The sequence below is a fragment of the Dromaius novaehollandiae genome, chromosome Z (assembly GCF_036370855.1).
Source record: "Dromaius novaehollandiae isolate bDroNov1 chromosome Z, bDroNov1.hap1, whole genome shotgun sequence".
NCBI lineage: Eukaryota > Metazoa > Chordata > Aves > Casuariiformes > Dromaiidae > Dromaius > Dromaius novaehollandiae.
In genome coordinates, this window is record NC_088132.1 from 55,482,544 (window position 1) to 55,495,691 (window position 13,148).

The 13,148-nt window shown below is 36.5% G+C and overlaps 1 protein-coding gene across 2 annotated transcripts in view; it reads right to left on the reverse strand.

Annotated features, from left to right (window-relative positions):
- LOC112983669 (ras-specific guanine nucleotide-releasing factor 2) overlaps window positions 1-13,148 on the reverse strand; it is a 130,250-nt gene that overhangs the window by 48,183 nt on the left and 68,919 nt on the right. The window contains exons 16-17 of one of the 2 annotated variants that reach the window (XM_026100946.2): window positions 10,534-10,659; window positions 9,193-9,282 (exon numbers count right to left, since the gene is read on the reverse strand). In XM_026100946.2, coding sequence (XP_025956731.1) covers window positions 9,193-9,282; window positions 10,534-10,659 — 216 coding nt within the window. Of the gene's footprint in view, window positions 1-9,192; window positions 9,283-10,533; window positions 10,663-13,148 lie in introns of both variants that reach the window. The other variant, XM_026100945.2, reaches the window with a different exon arrangement.

Below are 13,148 nucleotides of genomic sequence, written 5' to 3' on the forward strand. Positions count from 1 at the left end.
TCCATTTCAGGAATCAATGGGATGCACTGGCAGCGCATCCCTTCGTTATTCTGTACAGTACATCTCAGACTCACGTTATTCCGTCTAAGTGCTGACTGAACCTGGCAGAAGTATGTAAAGCTATAGTGCCTCTTCTTGCCACAATCATAGATATATACACAGACACACAAACATGCACACGCGTGCAAAGGATCTCTTTGTATCATTTGGCACAAGCTGTGTTATCCTATTAATGCAATTTGTGCTATGCCAGAGCAATCAAAAAAACCCCAAAAAATTGTGACACTGGGTGCTGGCTGATAGTTTGAGTAACTGCAGAATAGCATCACTGATCACAACCTGAAATAAGCTGAGCACCTCTCGCTAAAGACTTTTGTTAAACTTTCTCATGATAATTACAGACATTTTAAAGAAGCAGTGAGTCTTAATTAATCTGTGCTAGATCTATCAGAACGAAAAGATTTACACATTATCCATTACGTAACAGTATCTGAGTCTTTATGAAGAGTGAATTGTTTCTTTTAGCTAATTTTTATTTGTCTAAAATTGTGATAATAATCAAGCAGGGCCAAAGTATGCCAAATGGAGAGCTCGCAGAACTCATCTGGCCCAACAGTATTAATATCCCAAAGGATATTAATACTTCTACCGCTTTCATGAGGTATGTCATTCTGGAAACCACATGAGGTATGTCATTCTGGAAACCACAGCTTTAAGTCACAGATGTCCATTTCTATTTGTTTTGGCTGTTACAAGTAGGATATGTGACTGCAAACAAACTCCTACAGCACCTCTGAGGAGATGAGGACTTCCCTTATTCATTCCAGTGGAATACCTGGCTCTTAAAGTTGACACTTTCAGATCTACATTTCCAAACAGTTTGTCCTCAGCTGCATTCAGTTAGGGTTAGGGAACTTTTAATCAGAAGTGATCAAGCAAAATACAGAAATGGCCTACAATGATTTATCCCAGGTAGTGATCATAAATACAAAAGTAGCTAAGGAAAAATGAGTAATGAGGTATTTATACTGTAACATGATTATACGCATTGTTCTGTGTATCTTTTTCATCACTGATGCATAATTGATTAGCAGTGGAAAGCATATAATTAACTTGTACACAAAATTTAAAGGCCATGATTAAGAACAGAATTTGATCCCTTCATAGATAGCCACAATACTACAGGACCATAGATACAGAACTTGCAAACTATATTGGGTGCATTGTGAACAGTGGAAACTATTCCTCCTTGTGAGTGCATGAAGTAGCAACAGCACGAATGCCCAGGCACATGGAAGCGCTCTAAAGGAAGAAACTGCTTGCATTTAGCAATTTAGCAGATTTAGCAAATTAATGCAGCAGGTTTGGTGCTTGTTCGGGTGAACATCTGCTGTAGCTGCAAAGGATTGTCTGATCACTTCCGTAGACAGATTGTAAGAGCCATGGAAAAGTGGATGACACAAGGAAAGTGATCAAGAGGCTGACCGGTTTTGCTAAACCAAAACCAACGGCAATTCTGATTAAGACTGCTTCTCCAAACCATCGGCATGCAGTTGTGAAAAGGTAAGGAGCTGGTTGTAGATTCTCTGCATAAAAAAGGGATTTGCAGGCTGATTGAGAGATCTTTTGAAATGTACTTTGATAGACATGGTTCAAGCCACAAAATGGAGAGGCTTTAGAAGTTCCCTTTCCTGAAAAACACTCAGGTAAATGGCTCAGGCCAAAGGTAATTTAACACCAGAGACATATGCAGGCAATTAATCAAAAGGGATAGTATGTGAGTGATTCCTCCTTTGTGTAGACTCTTAGTTTCAAGCTGTTATTTTATCACTAGAAGAAGACAAGATGTATGATATAATGGCTTTATTCTGTCTCTTTGTGAGCACAGGACCCATTTTCCCACATGCAAATCATATTTTGTCAGAAATACTCCCCCAAACACTCTTTTTTTTCCATTTCTCACTCTCTTCTCTCCCTTTCATACTCACTTTAAAAAACAAATGCTTATACTAAAGAAGCCAGGCCTTCCTGCCAACCACAGGCTTCCTTCCCACTCCCACCCGCTCTCATAACATGTCACCTTGTTCTTGTGAAAAATGGTACATTCTCTACAGTGCAGATCAGCATGCTGTAGGAGGGGAAAGGCAGCTTGGTAGCACGCAGCACTTTGGAAATAACAAAGTACACAACTCTAACTGCAATGTCAGAGAGTTCTTGAAAATAAAGCGACCACATTCACGAAGGAACAATGTATACATCATTTTGTTTGGGAATAAATAAAATCTTGTCTAACATTTATTTTCCATGCTAGGAGATTTTTGGTCTCTGTGGTTTAATCTGAGGAAGAAATAAGCTTCTCAAAATCTTCTTAATATTTCTGTTAAGAGTATAAAACATCTAAAGAGTATATGAGATCAATTTAGATCTCAATTTTAGGTTTTGTCAAAACAATCTCCCTATAGCCCATATCCAGTAAAAGTGTTTGGAAAAAAAAAAAAAAAAATCATTTCAACATTAACTGTTTCTCTATAAAGTTGTGTTAGACTTTCTTAGCAGAGCAGAAGTTTCTATATTTGCTAAGCTTATAGGAGTGTTTTTAATTTTATTATTTATAAAAGTAATATTGCATTATTTGACTACTTTGCCTTTGTCCGTACAACTATTTACAGACTTTTAAGTAAAGTTTGAATCTCTTCTAGTCACAGAGAGCATTTTCATAGTTTATGAGTATTAACAAATGTGAGGACTTGCATGCAGAGCTAGCAGCTTCAATAAATGAATACCAAAATATGTTTTTTCTTTAAAAAATCAGTGCATGATACTGTTACCGATCCTGAGATGGTGATCTGACTCTGTGCACAATAAAGAGAAATAACACCAAAAAGTAAGGGAGAAGAAAAATCAATAACATGAATAAAAGAATTCTACAAAGATAAATCAGGGAAATTCAAAAATTCTACAAGTCATAAATGCAATAAGTAAGTTTCCATAAAATAAATTAGCTTTATATAGTGCTATGGTTTGTATGGGTGCTGTATAGATTATACAGCTGTTGCTTAATCTCTGTAAAATCTGTAGGATTTTTACTGCAAAACTACAATTGATTTGTAAGTAGTTAAACAAAATGGAAGTTTCTCAGTGGCATTACTAGTCTCACTCCTTTTTCTTACACTGACTACGTGAAACAGATTCGCAGAAGGAGTGAAGGAAATCACTCCTGAAGAGATACAGGGCTCATTGTTGCTCACTGGAATTCCACTTAAAGAGTACCTAACTCTTACTGCAAAGCTAAAAGAAGAGAGTAGCCTGACATTCATTAGGATGTAGCTGTTAACCTCTAAAGTAGGAATTTTCCTGTATGAAAAAAAAATAATGCAGACAGCACATCAGAGCTGCTAGATAACATCTGTGCTGCTTATGGAATCTGTCACTGCTTCTAGCAGAAATCAAGAACCAATAGTCTAGAGGTATGATCAGGAAAAAATAAACACTTCAGATAACTGATGCCACTGAGTAGGCATATATTCATGATTGCTCAGGGCTTATTTGCCCCTCTGAGAAGCACACAGCTGAACAAAATTTATCAGGCATAATGACAGATGAGTCATGAGAAAGGGAAGATGGCAGCTTAGAATATGGCAAGAATACATTTACCTATATCAACAATTTGAGTTTATACTAGTTTATATCTAGTTGTGAAAACTGTATGCCTTTCACTGTTCTGGAGAAAGATGCTTGCATAACTTCCAAGAGAGTTCTCCTCCCCTGTTGAAAAATGAGGTTTATTGCAATGAAAGAAAGCTGTAAGCCTGGAGAAAAAAGATGTCTTTGACCTGCACACTTCTATGACAGAATATGTTAGCACTATTATCCTAATTATATAAATTGGGAGAAGAATGAAGACAGGCAGCAACCTATTAATGGTGACAGACAAAGCACTACAATTGCAGCAACCTATGAACCATGCAGCCATCTCCTTCTCACCTCTCAAAAGAGAAAGGATATGTAAAGGAAACAGCTCACTCTGTCCCTACTGTGCATATTATTCATTCAGGCACCAAGCTGTGCACCTGGAGTGCCTTATTTAACTTTCTTCTACTTTCACTTCATATTTCTATTTATCTTGAAGGTGCCATGAACACCTCTTATGCTGTGAAAATAAACAAGTAATATGTTAATTTACTGGAAAAGTACAGACAAAACCACGTTTAAGATATACAGAGATCAATATTTAACTAAACACATGGACTAAACAATAGGATGACCAGTACAGCTTGCTATCATAAAAGCAGCTACCTGGAAAAAGACGAAATTAACAGCAATAAAACCAATAAACAAGTTATAAAGAACTGCTGAAGAACGTAATAACCTGAACTATCCTGTTTCAGACTAAGGTTCCATCCACTACAGGAGGTTCTGCATGCTGTAGATCAATGTGGTAGTGTCCAACACTTCCTTCTCAGCAGCTCAAAGTAGTGCAGCATACAGTATGGTGGGGAGACCCAAGCATGAGCTGTTCTAAGGGCCCTGCTGACCCTGCATGTGCACGTCATGCACCCAGACAACAAAGGCACCCAACAGCTGAGGGCATCCTGACAACACTAGCGAGGTCCCTGAAGCACAAGATTGATCACAAGGGGTGGATGGAGCAGCCTGAGGATGCTGCCACCTGCACTGCAGACTCAGATTCCATCCAAAGGAGGAAGTGCACCAATACCTAAAGAAGTCTGAAGTACTCAAACAACCTTTACCTTTGGCTTCCCATCAAGGCACTTGCTTCAAGCCAGCAGACTGAACCAACATGGGCTGCTTTTCCTTGGGTGTCTATCTAAAGATAATCATATGCTCTGGAAGAGCTGTTCTGAGCTTCACATACTCACCAGCATATAACCTTATTATTGCATGGTGACAGCAATTATAAAATGTTATATCCAGTACTCTTCAGAGTAGATGATTAAATACTCTTGACAACTAGTTCTGGTGGAATGCATGTCTATATGTTTCTTCAATATGTATATTAGCCTGCTTGCCTTGATACCCCCTGAGCAGTCAGAACTAGAAGATGGAAAGTTGAAAAGATCTAAGAGATCTTACCTTGGGAAAAACAAAACAAAACAAAACAAAACGGCCAGAAGCAGACTTCAGGGAACAGTGAAAACAGAAGAAGCATAGACGATACTTGCCTCCTAATAATAATACTCTCCCACAACGTCCAACTGCTTTCACAGCTCCTGAACCTGTTCTGCTTTGCCTGTCTGCTAACTGCCAATGGCTCTCACTTCCATGTAGTTGTGCAGTTTTTCAACATGTGTAAATCTCTTGCATCCATAATGTCCCTCAGAGATCCCACAGGCCTATTATCCATTGCACAAAGAACTACAAACTTATGTTTGTTTTGAACATTGCTCACATGAGCTTCATGTGATGCCTCCTACCTCTTGCATCAGAGGCCTTATAGCCTATCAGCTCTCCCTATCGACATCCATGATTTTGTAGATCTTTATCATCAACCCTGTAAGTAGTCTCTTTTCTAAACTTCAAATGCAAGGAAGCTATTTGATACTTTTTATCATCCTGGATTGCCTTCTTAGACCTTTTTCTAGTTCTCATCCTTAATCTCAAACAGGGTATATCACAACTGCATGTAGTTTTCAGTATGCACACAAATTCTGGATTTATACTGTGTTACTAAAATTGTCTTTTCTGTTCTGTTGCCTGTTCCTTTCCTAACCATTCTAAATGTTTCCTTTTGTTTTTCGGCTGCTGCTGATCACTGAGATGGTTTCATGGAACTATCTTTTATAATCTTCAGATCTTGATCCCAAGCAGTAGTAACGCTCAGCACAGAGCCCATCCACTCACATGTAAAGCTCGGGCTGTTTTTCCTCATGTGCCTCGCTTTGTATTTAACAATAATGAATTTTATCTTTTTTTTTTTTAAATTCATATAGGAATATCTTAAATGGTACAGGCTCTGGCACAGACTCCTGTGGAACTATACTGGTGAGACTACTCTGTTTCCTCTACCCTTCTTTTCCTCTTTTAACCTCTGTTTCCTTTTTCCATGTAGCATTTTTTTTAAAAAATATGGGACTACCACAAGACATTTCACTGAAGTTTATTACAACTAGAAACAGCCCCTGCACCACACAAAAATATGAAGGTAGACTGATTCAGAGGAGTGAGTGTGTAGAAGATTCCCTGGATTATGAATAGTAAGAGTATCCAAGCTAGAACTACTTATAAAATACTTGGGATTCTAACTTACAGGCATGTCCTACTGTTTAAAATTATTTCCAAAGCTAGCTTCTGCGTGTACTTATGTAATGCTTAAGCAAATATTCTGTAAGATCTAAAAATGAATTTGGACCACTGACCAGAGCAACAAATTCTTCTGCTATCAGAACAATATGAACACAAGCCCACAAGGTGAAAAGTAATTCAACTTAGCTCACCTTAATGGAGGCTAGAAGTTTCCAGGGTGTTCCAGTGATACCTTTTTTATCTTACAGTTCCTTGAGATAAACAAGAGTTTCTGCATTTTTAGGTTGCATAACAGGGATTTTTGGTGATTGTGTGTTTGGGGAGTTAGTTCATAGGGTGAGTACTATCACTTCCATGGTTATCCTATTTTTCCCATACTGCTCTATTACTTCTCAATATCTGCAGCAATGAGGGACCAGGGACCAAACAAAAAAAGAAAAAAAAATCCAACAAACCTTTAAATCTCATTCACTACCAGGATCTGACTCACAGAAAGATCTTGTCCATCCTATACAGTGAATGAGACAGGAGAACACTGGTGGGGAAAAAAAAGGATGCCCTTAAAAAATCCACATAATTATGATACTACATATAAGGGAAGAAATAAAATTAATTGAATTGCCCAAATTTAAACTACATGACTCTGCAACTTTAACACCATCTCTAATCTGTACAAAAAAAATTGAACATTAACCTTCCAAACCCTACACATCGATGATTAATTGCTATCAGAATGTTCAAATTGCAAAACAGGTGATTCAGCTGTTCAAACTGTGGTTTGCAGCCTAGAATTCTCATATTGATTCCAGAGAGAAAGCTCTGTTTCAACTCATTCTCCTGAGATCCCCTACTACACTCTTTTCTTGTCAGCTTTTCTGCCAAAACTTCTTGTTCTTTTTTATATCAGTCAGGAGAATGGCCATTTTTGCAGAACTTGTTTAAACAGAAACACAGAAAGTACTTAAAAAGAACATTCAAGATATTATGTCTTCCTTTTTCAGCATCCCTGTGCTTTGAGATTCTTTCATTTGATTACATACTTGTAGCTCTTATTTTCCTCTTAGTCTTACATTAATATTAAAAAGCTGTGCTTTTAACAAAACAAAAGCAACAAACTTTAATTGGTCCTTTAATTGCTTCCTTAGCAGTGCCTGGTTCCAAAACAGAGACAATATTCATCATTCTAAAAGATTTACTAAGTAGCTGTTTGGTTCAGGTTCACAACGTTCATGAAACTGAGCATGGCTTTCTTGTGATCTTCTAAAAATCACAGGAATACACAAAAGTAACACAGCATTGATCCATGCATGACACCTACTCACTCATCAAGCAAATGACTGCAAATTTAGATATGGTGGATATAAAATCCACAGAAATCAGTGGCAACGATATCACTGACTTAAACAGGATTCCACTACAGCTTTTGAGGTTAGGGTCTTCAAAGCACTTTCTTGACATTTCAGCACTTCTCAAAAAGAGGCAGGTATTAATTTACAGTTGGATTACACTTTGGCATAACAAAAATAAACTGTATTTTTGTGTATGTCAATGCAAAGTGAAAGTGACTAGGCAGACTTTAAAGGAGTAGTTTTGTATTGGTGGCATGATCTAGGACAGGGCTTAGTTCATGAAAGATATGAGCAGTATGTCAAAGGATACATAGCAAGGCAGCAAGAGAATTCAAAACTCAAATAAAGTATTTTAAACTGCACTAAATCCCTCCAGTCACTACACCACATAGCTACTTTCCAAGGAAAATACAGTACACGCTCATAATAACTTAGGTATAGCTGTTCTTATATACATATCCTTCAGACAAAAAATGGCTCAGCACTTTCAAAATAAAATCTTACAATGTAAGTGAATACCAACAAGAAAGATATGATGTAGACGTTTACCAGAATACATATATAAAATATTAACCTCTCAGTAATAGGCTTGACTAGAAATATTAACAAGAGAATACAAGAATTCAACTGATAGATTATGAAATTAAAAAGAGGAATGATAAATATAATTCTGATTTAAGACAGGAGGAAAAATCCTTTCCTTCTTTTATGTAGACATGATGAAAGCAGCTGGCAAATCCCCAGAACAGGGTGGTATATTAGAAGCCTAAAAGTTGTTTTTACTCTCTGGCTACATAAACTGCTTCATCAGCCAAAATTTCCAGTCTAACACCCTGCTGCATTTTCTGCTGTGGATGTACCAAAGCACCCCGTTCTAAGCTGTTTACTCTTTATAGTTATTTTTATTGGTCAGTTTCATGGAGGCTTGTTGACTTGCAGTAAATACACGTTTTCCATTAAATCTGAAAATGCTTTTTACTAAGCAGCATGTTATGATATACAAGGATTTCATCCATAGTAGAGGTTAAAACTATTTTTTTTAATTAAGTGAGAATTTGGTGAAGGGAATTCCTTACTTTTTTCTTTATTTGTAGTTTATTTAAAGTTGCTTTTGAATGCAACTCAATGACATATTCAAATGAACACAATAACATACTCAAAATTCCAGAATTTTACATTGCTTTTGTTAGACACAACCAGTGCTTGAATTCCTCCAATAGGAAACATACAGCAACAAATATTATTTTTTATTAATTTAAATGATCTAATATATTATTTTTTACTTTAATACGGGTTATCATAAATTCAAACAATTTTAGGAACCATCTTTAAATTAAATGAATATTTAAAATATTTTTGTACTGACCTCATAATTGGAAGCCAACACTCCAGTTAAGTATGGAGGCTGTACTGCAATGCCCACAAAAGGGAAGATTCCAGAGACAAAACACCATTAAATTAAAAAAAACAAATCAGTGGCTACTTAGGACTCAGGTAAATCAACTCTTAGGAAATATTTGCTTGTTGAGACCTAGATATCTTATTGTTACCTCTCTTTTGTACAGAAAATTTCTCTCACCTGGTGGACTCCCATGCCCTGCTGCAGCTGTAGCAATTGCAAAAGCAGAGGCAGGAGAAACAGAACAGTGGCTGTTGTCAGCAGTTTGTACTGTGAAGTGAACAGAGAGAGAAAGGTTAACAACTTAGACATGGTTTTAGTTTTTTCAGGCTAAACAACAATGATACTTGAAATTTTTACTAATATTCCTATTTAGTGAACATTTTGTATTTTCTTTGTCATAGAATTCCATATTCGGGGAAAGAAAAATATCATGATGATATTTATGATTTGAGGGTTTTTTCTAGGTTGGTATAATTAAGTCTGCTGTGGAACAAAATTCTTAAGATACTGCCAAGATGAGGAATAAGCATTAATCAAACAGACTAAGAAAATAGTGACAAACTACTAAAAAAACTGGTGCAGAATATTAATCTATGCAAACTTTAGTGATGACTTTCACTAACAAATTTTCCCAGGTTACTGCTTAAGATGAGCACAGCTTTGCAATATCTACCAAACTTTCCCTAAAGGGAGTCCTGTGAACGTTGCTTCTGACTTGTCTCAGATGATCTGGCATTGTTCCCCCCAGCTTCCAAACCCCAAATCTTGCCATCTCACTGTAAACATGTCCAACAACAAAAGACTACTAGTGTTTTAAAATTGAAGTGTTTCAGTAATTTATTAAGGATTGAGAAGATTCTGCTCTGTTTATGCTGTTTTAATCCCAGGCCTGAAATAACTGGCTTGAAATTTGGCTTGCATGATATGGATATTTTAAACATTCATGGACATAGCTCACAGCTCTGTTAGTGATTTCAAAGAGCTATGTGACAGCTATTCATGGAGATCCAGCTCTCACTTTTCCTCTCGAATTGAGCAATTTATTCAAATTCTGGAACGAATAATATGACACCATCTGTAAATGTTCAGTGCCACACAAACAGACACAGTCACTCCCTATTGACAATAACAAGTGTTGTGTATTTCATGATTACATATGGTGCCCAAAATATGTCCCATTGATAGCCGATAAAATCTGTCAAGGCCTTGAGAATTTTGTGAGAATAGAGCTGATTCAGTATTCGTCTTGAACTAGGGTACACCCTGTTCCAGCTATTAAAGAACATTTCAGCACATCTGAACTCCCCAACTGCTTCCAAGTCTCATTATTAGTATACTAATTAACTGGAGTAACATTATTCACACTCTGATGGCTTTTTTATATCCAAAAAATAAGCAAAATACACGTAAAACACTTTATTCAGAAATTATTCTCTTTTAATACCCTGAAAAGATTACATCTACAATATTTAATGTCTTTAAAGTGACTGATAAAGGTGAGAAACATCAGTGTCTTACCTCCTGGTTGACGGTAGCGGAGATGACGTGGTGTTGAAGGGGATCTACATGGGGAAAGCTCCGGGGTATCCACTGCTGAGGTGCTTTCAGGAATTGTCCTGTCCACTGACACAGATTCTAAAACTGCTGCTTTAAAAGAGTACGAATGTTAATACTGGAGTGATTATTCATAATTTATAATTCATTAAAAAGTATAAATATTATTTCAAATCATATTCAAATAATGAGATCATAGGAATGTGATCTTAACACAGATATGTGTCTTAAAGATGTAAAGCTATATCTTTCCAGTCTTTTCACCAAAAGGCTCTTTTTTAAAGCACAGAGTGTAGCCAGATTAGCTCATCTTAGATATGGACATGAAGCGGCGTGGCAGAGAACACAGAGTAATTCAGGGTGATCAAGGCTCTAAGTTTGTGAACAGCAATCTGCAAGTGATCAGCTTCAAATGAAGCTGTACTGTACTGCAGTAATAAGAGGAGTACACACGACGAAAAGGGCTTCATTCAAAGGTATTGTTCAAAAAATGGTCATTAATTAACAGCGCTTTATCCCAGTGTTTCTATACCAAACCTAGTACCCTTGCATACCATTTAACATCTAAAATTGTTTACAACTAATCTGTTTCTTACAGTTTTTTTGTAAATGGTACTGCTTTTGGAAATCTCCATGTCTTTTGCATTAAGAAGACTCAGCAATAATTATTGTCTGGATAATAGGTAAAGGACTGGGAAAGGTTTGTACCAATGATGTAACCACACAAAAGCTCATAAATAAAATACTTGATGAAAACCAGCAAGCTGTCAGTTCTAAAAATAGCTTGGTTATGACTTCACCTTAAGTCAACAGAATATGTACTGGAATGCATATGGAGTATGGATACCTGCGGTTTCATATGAGAACTTGGAGAAAAGAATCTTTGTTGAATGACTATGTATAGTTACAAAACCTTCCAATAAAACTGCCAAGCAACACTGGAGAGCGGATTACTCCATGGAGGAGCACTTCTATCAGAAGAATAATAAAGGAATGATCATAACTACAAATTAGCAGAAACGCTACTTCCCAAACGAGGAAAAACAAACCTTTTCAAAAAGCTGATAAAATATTCTACATTGAATGATATGATAACAGTGCTTGTAGTGTAAGAAATATATATATGTATATACACATATATGTATACACACACGTTTTAAAAAGAAATTGTCTACAAGAACACGCAGAAGTATGAGGGAAAGAACACTGAAAATAGAGGTAGGAGGAAGAAATTCCTTTCCAGAACATAAATGGCCCATATTCAAGAAGAACGACAACAGTCACAACAACAGCTCCTTGGAAACTGACTTCATACGGTCATACTGGATTTAGAATAAGTCATCTTTTTTTTTTTCCCTTGGAAATCTGGCAAGAGCAGACCAGCAATATTAAACCAGGTTGTGGTTCCTGGTAGGACTGGTTTCCTTACCCAGAAAACTTCAGAAACAAGAATCCACGCTATGTAGGATGGAAAAAGTATAAATTAGCATTTGGTATTTCTCCTAATACCCACTTCCATTCTCCTTGTGAGATCTTTCCTTAATTTACTCCTCTTCCTCAACCATGCCATATATACAGCCCTCTGACAAAATGAGTTTCCCCTGGAGAACAGAGCTAGCTAGCTGCAAATCCCTCCATGCTCTGTGAGTGCAAACCCTTCAGCAGGACAATTCCCAAAAGGGTCTGGAGACCCTTTTGCACATGCAGCAATTTAACATTTATACGAGGTTCTTGCCATTTCCAAATGTTCCTCATGCTGCCTAGATGACACCTCAAGCTCTAACAGACTAGAATGCAAAATCTGAACTCTTCTGCAACAATGCCCAGTACTGTCACTTGGCCAGAATAACCTATTCTTTACCAGCTTAATTTACAAGTATAACAAAAAAATGTTACATCTAAGATTGCAGTTACCTGTCTATAGCTCATTTTAAGGCAAGATCTATATTCTGGGACATGCTGTGCAACCACATTGATTTCAATTGGGTTACACTGGAGTAAAAGAAAAATTTGCCCAACTTGACATAGTAAATACTATAGTTACTTATTTTGAATGTATAGTTATGCAATTCATTTTAAAACATCCAGCATACAAAATCTCAACAGAGAATTATGGTCTAATATAACCATCAACTAGCATTTTGTTAAAGAATAAAACATGGACAAGCATATATTCCTGTAATGCAAAGCTGGCTAACTTGTCAGTTTAAAAGATTTCTTGTTAAATATTATACTACATCTTGTAAAGACAATCTTTTTGCATGAGACAACACCAAACGTCCTACTAGGGAATTGCTTTCAGATCATCAGTAGAGAGACGATGTAAAGCTTCAATCATATTTTTGTTATTTTATATTTAGTAATATTTTTTCTTCTCTTTTGGTTCTACCAATTTTTGTTGTTGCAGTGTTTGTAAGTAAAATTGAGCTACATTCTGCTCAGATTTACAGTTCAAATATGTCAGGTTGTAAGTCAGGACCATTTCTAAACGAGTATTTGTGAAACAAAGCAGCGTTTTTGCATTCCTTCATCTTCCGTTTAATATAACAAAAAAAATTAGAATTCACTTCTCTTCCAAC